At 37.8% G+C, this 13066-nt stretch overlaps 1 protein-coding gene, 1 non-coding gene and 2 pseudogenes across 2 annotated transcripts; 1 reads left to right on the forward strand and 3 right to left on the reverse strand.

The window, feature by feature from the left end:
* Window positions 1-2032: 2032 nt before the first annotated feature.
* Window positions 2033-3428, reverse strand: LOC137712479 (cytochrome P450 CYP94D108-like; annotated as a pseudogene).
* Window positions 3429-6150: 2722 nt separating this feature from the next.
* LOC137713043 (ATP-dependent Clp protease adapter protein CLPS1, chloroplastic-like) lies at window positions 6151-7918 on the forward strand. Its single transcript, XM_068452277.1, has 3 exons — window positions 6151-6286; window positions 6703-6850; window positions 7485-7918. The coding sequence occupies exons 1-3, from the start codon at window positions 6223-6225 to the stop codon at window positions 7744-7746; spliced, it is 474 nt and encodes a 157-aa protein (XP_068308378.1). The 5' UTR covers window positions 6151-6222; the 3' UTR covers window positions 7747-7918.
* Window positions 7919-8894: 976 nt separating this feature from the next.
* Window positions 8895-8967, reverse strand: TRNAA-CGC (transfer RNA alanine (anticodon CGC)). Its single transcript has one exon. It is a non-coding gene; the product is annotated as a tRNA-Ala (tRNA).
* A 436-nt stretch (window positions 8968-9403) lies between these two features.
* On the reverse strand, window positions 9404-10890 carry LOC137712409 (putative pentatricopeptide repeat-containing protein At1g53330; annotated as a pseudogene).
* Window positions 10891-13066: the final 2176 nt, after the last annotated feature.

The following is a 13066-nucleotide window of genomic DNA, read 5'->3' on the forward strand; positions in this document are numbered from 1 at the left end:
CATTTGAAGCATGATATCACATATTCTAGTATGAAAGTTTCGCTCACTTTTAATGAATTCAAATTTATTCAACTTGTTTTATGATAAACATTGTAATGGACACCCTTTTATTGCACAAACATGTTTTAACATCACAACTGCATGCAACATGCTAATTGTTAACATAACAAATGTCTTTTTCCTATTGCTATTGGGAAATGCTTATTAATATGTTAAATTGCAAATTGTACATTTTTTTCTTAAAAAACAAACCGAAACCGTTTGAAACCGCACCGAACCAAACCAAACGGGTTGGTTTCATTTCGATTTTAACTTCAAAACCGCACCGAACCGAACTGCAAAAAATTTTGGTTTCAGTTTCAATTTCACTCAAAACTGCACCAAACCAAACCGTGCCCACCCCTACTTGAGATTGAGCTCTATTCGAAAATATAAATTGTGACCACGAAAGGTCTACGGATTTTAAATAATTAATTTCCAAACTTCAATTTCATAACTAGTTTAATAAAAATCTAAATTCAAATAAATTAATATAAATTCTCGAAAATAATATAAAATCTCAATAATACAAATACGTAGATTATAATAGTGAAATCCAGGAATGGGATTTCACATTTATTTTCTCTGAAGGGTACAATAAAGAGAGGAAGAGAGAGATGAACGACTTGAGGAATTCTTGGTGTACTATTTCTCATGTCTTGTCATAAGGTTTTTATCGAGGCCCATTGCATGCACCTTATCCTTAATAATTGTACGTATTATATTACTTATCAATGAATATCATATTGTTTAAAAAAAAAATTATAGTAACCAACCTAAGATTCCTTGCGTTTGAAGTAATACAATCAAAACATAGAAAATCATAAAGTATTTTAAATACAATCTACTAGTGATTCACGTAATCTTTCACATCCCGGCCCGGGCGGGACCACTTCCCGGGCCTGACTCCACCGTAGCACGATATTGTCCGCTTTGGGCCCTAACTACGTCTTCACGGTTTTGTTTTTGGGAACTCACACGAGAACTTCCCGATGGGTCACCCATCCTGGGAATGCTCTCGCGCGCTACTCGCTTAACTTCGGAGTTCGCATAGAACCCGAAGCCAGTGAACTCCCAAAATGCCTCGTGCTAGGTAGGGATGCGAATATACATTTAAGGATCACTCCCCTAGGCGATGTGGGATGTTACAATCCACCCCCCTTAGGGGCCCGACGTCCTCGTCGGCACACACGCAACCAGGGTGAGGCTCTAATACCAAATTATCACATCCCGACCTGGGGCGGATCACTTCTCGAGCCTGTTCTACCACTGTAGCACGATATTGTCTATTTTGGGCTTACCAGCACACCCTCACAGTTTTGTTTCTGGAAACTCACACGAAAACTTCACAATGGGTCACCCATCATGGGAATGCTCTCACGCTCTACTCGCTTAACTTCGGAGTTCCGATGAAATTCGAAGCCAGTGAGCTCCCAAAAGGCCTTGTGCTAGGTAGGGATGGGAATATACATATAAGGATCACTTCCCTGGGCGATGTGGGATGTTACAATCCACCCCCCTTAGGGGCCCGACGTCCTCGTCGGCACACCATGACTAGGGTTAGGCTCTGATACCAAATTGTCACATCTCGGCCCGGGCCGGACCACTTCCCGGGCCAGACTCCACTGTAGCACGATATTGTTCGCTTTAGGCCCCAACCACACCCTCACAGTTTTGTTTTTGGGAACTCACACGAGAACTTCCCAATAGGTCACCCATCTTGGGAATGTTCTCGCGCGTTACTCGCTTAACTTCGGAGTTCCCATGGAACCCGAAGCTAGTGAGCTCCCAAAAGGCCTCGTGCTAGGTAGGGATGAGAATATACATTTAAGGATCACTCCCCTAAGAGATGTGGGATGTTACATAATCTCATATATGTTATAAATAATATAAATCACAACAAGTTTGCATATTTATGAATGATATATGAAATTTAGAAGCATTAAGATCTTATTAATTTTGTGTCATCAAACGACATCATATAATCACCGATTCATCGATCATCAGCTACAAATCTTCTTCTCCTCATGCTCACGGGGAGGCCACCTTTCATCCTGAAAGTCAATGACAACAGATGCTCCGGACACGTGTCCCTATCCTGTACGACGATCACAAACCTCTCCATCCCTGATGCCGCAATCAACTTCATCTGAATATACGCGTAAGCATGGTACATCACGAACCACCCCTTCCCCACGGCTGTCATGTCTGGCAAGACATTGTCATGCCTTCATGTCGACCGGTATGGGAAGGTACAGCCACATCGCCTCTGAAATCGCCGCATGCAAATAGTGCATGTCTTAGAGCTCGTCCAAATCATAAACATCGCCGATATGTTTTCTATTTCGTACCCGAATCATTTCCAGCTCATTTTAAAATGGCACGCTCCACGTGCGGTTTGGACGACAGAAGCCAGAAGAACCACGTCAGAGCTGATGATGTCGTGTCTCAGCCGGGGAGAATGATGCTTATCACAATATCTCAAAGAAAATCCAGCGAGCTGTTTTCGGGAATACCAATAAACAAATACAATAAATCGTGACGATCCTCCAACCGTTCGTCGCTAATTCTCGACTTTATTATCTTATCCGCGAAGTTATGGATGGTCGAGATTGATTCTTTTAACCTCTGCTCTGATCTAATGTTCAAAAACGTCTTTATCTTTTGCATAAACTGAAACGCATACAAAAATCTCCTAGAGATAAGTGTGGCCGCTTCTTCAAATGCATGCATAAACAGATCCGAATTGGGAATCGAAATTGATGGACTCATATTTCTGCCGCCACCGCTTCCGAGACAATTTGGGTCTACAATAAAAGCCAACTTGCAAATGTTGTCAAAAGCAAAACGCTCCAAAACATCTTGCAAGTCCAAATGACATCTTGTTTAGGCAGCTGTGTCCAGAGACGAAATTAACATCAACTCAATCTCAACCCTAACGTTTTCCATAATGAAGTTCTAAAGCGATTTCGTGTTGAAAGCATAGCTAGCGGTTTTCCTCTGAACCTTCCAGAGCTCGTCGTTGGAGTTGAAGATTCTACTGTCGAGAAAGTCTTGGATAAGAGATATGAACCTTTCGCCTTTTGGGTAGTTCTTGAAGTTGGTTTTCAGCATGTGTTCGACATTGGAAGGGTTGGTGGTGATGACGCTGCAGATTTTTACTGGGCGGCTGAAGATGGCGGTGCTGGTGGGGCAGCTAGTGAGGATTTCGGTTGTCCATTCGAGGAACCGGTGGCGGTTTTTTAAGAATTCCTGTAGGGTTCCGAGAATCAGGTAGTTTTTGAAGCCAATGCGTTTGTATTTCTTCAACGAAGCGAAGAAGTGGTGGTAGATGTAGAAGGAGAATAGATAAGGAGGAGGAGAAAAGATTGCAGGGAGAAGAGCTCCATGGCTATCTGCAAATTTTGTTAGTGCCGAAGTGCGACGAGTGGATATATATGTTGTTAAAAATAAAAGGAAAGTATAAGTATACCCCTTGAAATTCAATTTTCATTAACTAAAACTCACAATTGTAAAATTTTCTAATAAAAACCCAATGACTAGGCTTCAACTAAACAATATCCATAATTAAGTATGACTTGGCACAATTGGTATTTTTGGAAAGTAATGCTATTCATATCATATTTTTGTACCACATTTTCATACCACCTTAGGTGATATTTGATGTGGACAGCCACATCATTTGAATTAATCAGATTTTTAAATTTAGTTCATTATTTAATAAACTAATAATTAAAAAAAACTAGTTAATTAAATGATAATTGTGGTACCATATCAGATGCCACCTAAGGTGGTATGGAAATGTGATACAAAAACATGGTATGAATATCATTACTCATTTTTGGATGTCTAAATTACCCTTAATATCATTGACTTTGGGTCTATTACTTGTTATCTACATTTATTTTATATTATTTCATTCAATTAAACGTTTTGAAATGTTTATCCAAATTTGGAAAAGAAAACTTTTAGTGTCATGATTTCGGTGCATATTAATAACAAAAATTACATGATATTAGAATTTTGATTCCTTATATAGTTGTTTTCACATTTATGTAAAAATGAGCATTTTTACAAGTAATGCTATTTATACCATGTTTTTATACTACATTTCTATACCACCTTAGGTGGCATCTGATGTGAATAACCACATCATTTGAAAAATTTGCAAAACCCAAGGAAATGAAGGAGAAAGACTCCTTGTATACCACAATCATTATTTAATTAACTAGTTTTTCTTAATTATTAGTTTATTAAATAATGAACTAAATTTAAAAATCTAATTAATTCAAATGATGTTGCTATCCACATCAAATGCCACTTAATATGGTATGAAAATATGATACAAAAACATGGTATGAATAGCATTACCTTTTTTTTTTCCTTTTCAAATAATTGTAACAGGTAAATTAGTATTTTTCACAAATATACAATTGTTATTTTATTCAAAATTACCAATATTTTACATATCTAAAATAATAATATAAGTTCCAGGTAAAATAATACATGCAAAATAATTTATCTACAAAATAAATAAATAAATATTGTTTGATTCAAAAGCTAATTAAGTTATTTGCATTGTCACATCCTGACCCGGGCGGGACCACTTCCCAGGCCCGCTCCACCACCGTAGCACGATATTGTCCGCTTTGAGCTTACCATTCCCTCACGGTTTTGTTTTTGGGAACTCACGAGCAACTTCCCAGTGGGTCACCCATCATGGGATTGCTCTAGCCCCCTTCTCGCTTAACTTCGGAGTTCCTACGGAACTCGAAGCCAGTGAGCTCCCAAAAGGCCTCGTGCAAGGTAGGGATGGGAATATATATATAAGGATCACTCCCCTGGGCGATGTGGGATGTCACAATCCACCCCCCTTAGGGGCCCGACGTCCTCGTCGGCACACACGCGACCAGGGTTAGGCTCTGATACCAAATGTCATATCCCAGCCCGGGGCGGAACACTTCCTTGGCCCGCTCCACCACCGTAGCACGATATTGTCCGCTTTGGGCTTACCATTCCCTCACGGTTTTGTTTTTGGGAACTCACGAGCAACTTCCCAGTGGGTCACCCATCATGGGATTGCTCTAGCCCCCTTCTCGCTTAACTTCGGAGTTCCTACGGAACCCGAAGCCAGTGAGCTCCCAAAAGGCCTCGTGTTAGGTAAGGATGTGAATATACATTTAAGGATCACTCCCCTGGGCGATGTGGGATGTCACATGCATACACATATATATAATAATATCAAAACGTGCCTAACATATGTAATAATACATGCAAAATAATTTACTTACATAATAAATGAATGTTGATTGATTGCAAAAAACACATAACAATAACAAATGTGCCTAGTATATGTAATAATACATGCAAAATAATTTACCTACAATGACTGCCAAACAAATATAAGAAATGGAACAGATGATGATAAGACAAGTATAAAGTAGATACTTTTGTAATTTACCTACAGAATAAATGAATGTTGATTGATTGTAAACAACACATAGTAATAACAAATGTGCCTAGTATATGTAATAATACATGCAAAATTATTTACCTACAAAATAAAAGGATGTTTTTAGACAATTGATTCAAAGTTAATTAATTACCTATATTCTACTTAAAAATATAAGTAATTTATTTCACACATATATAATAACAACAAAATGTGCCTAATGTATACATGCAAAATAATTTACCTACAATGATTGTCAAACAAATATAAGAAATGGAACAAATGATGGCAAAACAAGTATAGAGTAGATACTTTTGTAATAATAAAGCACTTATTTGCCATAATTATGGCAGATAATTAAATTCATCAACATAATTAGGGTGTTGTGGCACAATTGTAAATATTTTGAAAATAATAGGTATTTATTTGTTTACATGGCAGTTTATTTCAAATTTGAATTTTATTTGGATATTTAAAACGAAATGGGTTTTTGTCAATAAAATAAGTATTGCATAGGTTTATATTTAAACAACCCGTGCCACACAAAGTCCAGAGCCGGATATTTTCCACAGAATGATTCTCATACGACGTGTCGTTAACTAACACCATCTGAAGTCACGGCCCACACAACCCTGTATATGCCATTGCCACACATTCTCCTTTCCAGTCTCTTGTGGCACAAACACTCGGAGTTTGAGAGAAAGAGAGAGTGAGAGAGGAGAGAGAGGCTCATGGCTGCCATCTGCGGTCGAGTCCCTCTTTCGCCAAACCATGGATTCAATCTCAACAAGTCAGGTACTTTGTGTTTCTGGGCTCTTTCAAATTTGAGCAAAAATTTTAGTTTACGCACTAATCCTGTAATTTCTGTCAAGTTTGCATCCATTTGTGGAGATGGTTAAAACTATTTTATACATTTTCTTAGGCACAAATTCTGTATTTTGTACACTAATTTTTCAACTCTTAAAATTGAGAAACTTTTCATGCGCATGATGTCCAAGTGACAATATCTCAAATAATAATTATGGCGCGATAAGATTTGATTCCTAAAACTCTTTTATGCATTTTCTTAAGAATAATATGTGATGTATTGGAGGTGGTATCTTAAGTCAATCACGCGCTATGGATGAGTTTCTCTCTTTTACATTCCTACGTTGCGTAGTAAACATGCTTGGGTTTGTTGGTTAACTCAAGGTTTTATGACCATGTAACAGGTGATAAACATTATTTCTACAGACAAAGTCCAAATCGGAGCATCTTGATGACAGCATCGAGCACCAGGCTTGGCACAGGTGGTGGGGTGTTGGACAAGCCAACCATAGAGAAAACAACTCCTAATCGTGACTCTGAATTTGACGTGAGGTAAATAAAGTAGAATTTATGGTGCGTTTAGACGAGAGACTTCAAAGTTTTATATAACTTGTACTAAACTTATTCAGAATGTACTACAAAAGTTAGATAGAAGATTAGAAATGATGAGATGCAATATATTTGAGAGAACTTTCTAGTAACACCTTAAAGTCCTTTGCTTAGTGTCTCTCTGGTGCTTTGTAGCGTTTGAGCCGTTCATTGGTAGTGTTCTAGCAGTGCATTTTTAATAATATAATCTAAAGGTTCTCGGTACTTTGAAGTCCCTCAAGGTAAAATTTGTGAGTGGGATGAATTTTTTTGAAACCCCAACATCATATCTAGCATCTTGAAGGGTGTTAAACGTAAGGCCGACTTAACTCAGTACAATTAAGCAAACGATTAAAGCTTTCAAGGAAAGTAAGAAACATAGCAAGTGCCAATGCAAGAATTGCAAACTCAAGACCTCGAGTATAAGGGTGAAAGCTCCTAACGAGCTACAAGCCTGTTATTAGTAAATAAATATTTGAGGGTTAGAAAATATTTTAAGTTTTAACAGCCCTTTGCTCCGTTGCACGTATAAATCATTTGATTAACATTAGAAAGTATAATTTACTAATTAAGCTTTTCCTTGATCAATTTTGTTCAGGAAATCAAGGAAAATGTCTCCGCCATACCGAGTGATGCTGCACAATGACAACTATAACAAGAGGGAGTACGTTGTCCAAGTTCTGATGAAGGTCATCCCAGGAATGACTGTCGACATTGCGGTGAACGTGATGCAGGAGGCGCATCATAACGGCCTGGCTGTCGTAATTGTGTGTGCTCAGGTGGATGCAGAAGATCACTGCATGCAGCTCAGAGGCAACGGGCTTTTAAGCTCCGTTGAGCCCGCCAGTGATGGATGTTGAGAGTACTGCTAGAGTCTATTAGTATCATCATCATCATAATTAATAAACCAAATATTTACACAGAGAATAGCAGTATAAGTTAATTTGGCATTGAATTTGTGCTGCTTTTATGTGCATATAACTTGCTCACATTAAAGGAACTGTTTCATGGTATAATACTAGCAGTTCAGGGCATATTTTCTAATTCTCTAAGAAAAGAAATGGAGTACTTAGAGCTAACGGAAGACTTGACACAAAATTGAGTGCAGTAACGTTCAAGGATTCATATAGCTGACTTCATTTAGTCAGATTGTTGTAGTTTTTTTTGTTTAAGTAAAGCAAAAAAAGATGAGAGCGAGGAAGGATAAGAGAGATGTGAACATTAAAGGCGAAAGAAACATCCTGTTCTATAATATATAGATCTACAGTTCATAAATTTTCAGTTTATCTCCTCATTCTTATAGAGCTCACAGTTTTCATCTAGTTAAGAACGACAAAACAATTATGACAGCAATCATTTATCGGTGAACAATTTTTATTCAAACGATATTTTAGACTATATTTTCAAACTGTTGGAGAAAGATTCAAACTTAAGTGTATAGACGGGAGCATATTGTTCTATTAACTTGGCCCTGTAAATTAATTGACCAATATGTTGACATAGGTTATATAGGGATAAAGATACTACGCATACAGTAAGGGTTTGAACTTTAAACTCCTGGGGCTTTGCTCCGGAAACTCTCCCTTCCTCGTCCCCGCCCCTTACTCGTCTTTTGAACGACAAAATTCGAATAGAGGGGTATTTATTATTAAAATGTGAGCATTCAACTAAACATCAATTGACAATAAAACGGAGAGGTCCAATATTGTTTAAAGCTAAAGCAAAACTTCATTTTTTTTCAACGTGGGAACTCCGTATCAGTTTAATAGTGGTGGGTTTTGTTTGTGAATTATCAAAGACAAAATCTGGTTCCAGAAACAGGAAGGATCTTTGTCTTGCACGACTGTTTTAAACACGATATTTGAATTATGTTTTTGGAAAACGTTTTGCGGATGATTATTATGCAGGGTTTCTGCGAAGTGAATTCAAAAAACAGATTTCAGAAATCGCTCCATGAGAGCAGAGAGCACCGTAACAATAAAATGTCAACAAAAATGCAGAAAAAGAGTGGAGACGCGGGGAATCGAACCCCGTGCCTCTCGCATGCGAAGCGAGCGCTCTACCATATGAGCCACGTCCCCTTGGCGACCTGGGCATTTAATTTAATTTATAAAATGATTTTTTTAGGCGCTGAAATATATTTTATTTTTTAGGTTAAACTTAAAACAAATAATGTCATTCTCATTCATTGGGTGGCTAAAGCATCCACGTCACAGTAGTATTCCAAACGATAACGGGATATCACATGGTTAAAAGAACTTTTATACGTATAATTTTTTAGTTATATCACCTGATCAGTTGGCTAATCCGACCATTCAATATCAATAATCCTATCAACAACAATGAATATGTCATTTATATTAGTGATACTATCAATGCGTCAAGTACGTTATCGTTAACATATTTGTCAATGAAAGTCTATGGGAAAAATAACTTACGGTGGGACGTTATATAAGAATGCCTTCACTTGATCAAAACCCAATTTTATCTTATTGACATAGCCAAAAAAATCAATTGCTACATTTGCATTACTAAACTATCAACAAGTTTAAAGACATTTGCAAGCTTCTCCTTCTTGCAAATCATATCAGTCAACATTCCCCACGCATCTACATAAAGAAATCTGCCCCTTCCCCTTCTCAGACTAGTTAAAACTGTCCCTAACAACTCTGCACTACCTTCCTCACACAACACCGCAACAAGTTTCTGTGTACTTGCAATCCGGGGCGCGAAGCCCTTGAAGACCATCTCGTCCAAAACAAGGGTTGCTTCTTTGAACTGTCTCCAATCGCAAAGTCCATCGAACATTGTTCGATATGAAACAACGTTGGGAGTACACCCGCATCTTGGTAAATCTTCGAGCAAATCATTAGCTTCCCACCATTTCCCTTCCTTGCATAGTCCACCGATAATTGTATTGTAACTAATGACATCTGGCTCACACCCTTTCTCCGCCATCTCATCCAAAACTCTCTATGCTGCTTCAAAATTCTTCTCTTTACACAACCCGTGAATCAATGTATTAAAAGTCACGGTATCTGGTTTGCACCCGTACAATCTCATTTCGTCCAAAAGCCCGGAAACCTCTTCTTTCCGGCCAGCATTGTGAAGCCCGCTGATTAAAGTTGAATTAACAGCTGAATCGGGCTTGATTTTCTTCGTCGCCATCTCCTCTTTCAGCCTAAAAGCCGAAATCATTTCACCAATCTTACAAAGCCCTCTTATCAAAGAGGTATACACGTATAGATTAGGCACAACGCCATGAATCAACACCATATCATATTTCAACTTAAATGCTTTTTTCAACCTGAAATTCGAACAAAGCCGGTAAATTAACGTCCCTAACATCACAGTAGTCGGACGTACACCCTTCCGCGCATCATCCAAGCACTCATTCGCGCAACAAGCTTAGATCAATATATTATAAGTACACTCATCTGGGCCGGGTCGCGTAATTCTCAAAACCCACAAAAAATCTCATCATTTTCGCTGACTCCCCGCACTTGAAAAGCGCATCGAGCAGCGAATTCGACGATTTCGCCGTCCTTTGGCAACGGAAAGCAGGGATTTCATGGAACACTTGGAGAGCGCGGTCGGGAAGGCGAGCCCGACCGTAGAACGAAATGACATTGCAGAAGATTATCTCCGGCGGGTAGAAACGGGTTTCTTGCTTCATTTGGTGGAGGATTTGCTCCATCTGGTCCAACATTTTCTCGCGGTCGAGCTTGGTGATGATGAGGTCGTAGGAAAGGAGAGAGTAGCGAAAGGGCTGTCCAGGCGGAGTTTCCGTATCGGGTTTGAGATTTTGAAAGAGTTGGAGAGCGAGATTCGGGTTCTTCTTGCGACGGAGGAGGGAGCAGAGCCTGAAGGGAGAGATTGATCTTGAAGATTTCATATTGGTTTGCTGACATTGTTGTAAATTGCCGCCCTAATCGACTGACTAAGCTCGCCAACGGTAACGGCTACATGGGAAGAGCATACTTCGGTGAATCTTCTTTGGTGCACATTTAAATTACGTATGTGAACAAGGGTCATTAGATTTTGTTACGTTAAATAATTTAAGGAAGTTTTAACGAAAAACTCGCGGTACACTTCATGTTAATGAAAAATCACATTTCATATTAAAAAGTTAAACTTAGTACTATTCATTTTACCATTTATTTTGTCTTTATTATTAAAATTCAAAGTTTTCAAGTTTTTTTTTATTAGTTTTCCTATAATTTAATGAATCTTATCAGATATGCAACTTAAATGTGTGTTTTTGATGTGTACTAGAGAAAACATTGATACTCGGGAGCAAGGTTGTACTTCGTAAAGACAGAGATTGTGAATGGTATCCAAAAAAGGGGTGCTCTTTGGCATGTTTCATTCTAGTGATTTTTTAAAATTATATCGATTTATGCCTTTTGGTTATTTGACCTTAATTATAATTTTGAGAACTTTAACGAAAAACTCATGGTACTATTCACTTTAACGAAAAATCACATTTTTACACTAAAATGTCAATCCTAGTACTATTCACTTTACCCTTTATTTTGTCCTTATCGTTAAAACTCAAAGTTTTAAAACATTTTTCAATTGTTTTCCTTATAATTTTCCGTTAACTTGAGGACATGCATGACAAGCAGCAAGGGGCGGCGAGGGTTTTTTTTCCCTTCTGTGTGTTTGCTTTGATGTCTATGTTTTCGTCCCTTTTATTTTTTTATTTTTTTATTTTTTTTTTTGGTAATTAGGTCTTTATTTGTATATGTATGTTTTGTTAGTAGTGACAGATCTTAGTTTTAATTTTAGTATAGATAATATCGATTGTTCAAAAAAAAAAAAAAAAAAAAAAGAAGGATGATAGAGGAACTATTTAACCACCTTAATGTAATATGAAAACAGATTATCTTAAATAAATGTAAAGCTAGAAGCATTTAAATTTTAAAGTCTAATAAACAATAAGGAATTGTAACCGGTTCTTGGTACAGTTCTCTCCTTTTGTGAGAGCTTTTCTCTCCACCCCGTGAGAGCCTTTTCAACCTGTGTGCTGAGCCTTCTTCAAACTTCCATCTCCTCCGTCGCCGGCCCTTGCCATGGCCTGGGTCGGTGGTTCTCGGGTTTGGTTTTCCCTGCAAGCTGTCTACTGATCGTCACCAATTTGTGCTTTAATTTTCTAAATCCTATGCCATCAATTCCAATTTCTTTTCACCATCGTTTCCATCCTTCACCTCCTTGCCCCTCCGCAAACCCATTTGATTTTGGATTTGTAGCTACTTTGTTGCGATTTTCTCAGGATGTGTTGTCGCGATTATCTCGGGATGCGTAGAGCTCCGGCTCGGGTGTTTACACCATCACCTCCCATGGATTTGTCTTCAATGGCTTTGTTGCCTTCGGAGACGCTGTTGCTGATGAGTTCTCTCATCAGCTTCCTGTGTTTTGTTACAGATCTATCATCTATGGTGCTTTGGGATTACAAGTTCGATTCCATCAATTTGGTTGTTTTTGGTTTTTACTTTTGTTTACATGCAAGAGTTGAAAATAAGTTCGAAACAGCTGAAGCTTGTGTTTAGCTCGTCAAAACTCGGCTTGTGAAAAAACAAGCAAAATCTATGTCTGGCTACGAAAATCTAAAATCTTCTAATCTTCCTACTCCGATCATCCAAATCAATGGTGCAAACTTGATTTGGTAATCGCTGGTCGTGCTTCATTCACTTAAAAATATATATCCATATATATATATATATATATATATTTATATGTATGATATGGAATGATATCTACCTCCCATTTACTGTAATGTTTTCACATTCAAAATTTGAGATATCGTTTGATGTGATTCACAAATGAGAATCTTGAGTCATTAATTTTGGTGCCAATGTCCATCCGCTCTTTCAAAATAGCTGCAACAATAGGATACCATTACTACAAGAATATTTTTGTTCACCACTCTAAAGTGATAGTGATGTTGACCATCTTATTTATTACTTTTGAAGAATTTAAATTTTGAAATATGTGTAGTTGATAGATACAAATATCAAAATTTATACTCATCCAATAATAATAAGTAGTCAACATTATCATCAATTAAAAGGGATGAGCAGAAATACACTCCCAGTATTGGGATGCAGAAATTACCAATACTCTTTCTGCACCGTTGATTCGTTTTTCATATGAGACTGTAGGCATTCTGGAAACTTG

The sequence above is a fragment of the Pyrus communis genome, chromosome 13, assembly GCF_963583255.1.
Source record: "Pyrus communis chromosome 13, drPyrComm1.1, whole genome shotgun sequence".
NCBI classification, from domain to species: domain Eukaryota; kingdom Viridiplantae; phylum Streptophyta; class Magnoliopsida; order Rosales; family Rosaceae; genus Pyrus; species Pyrus communis.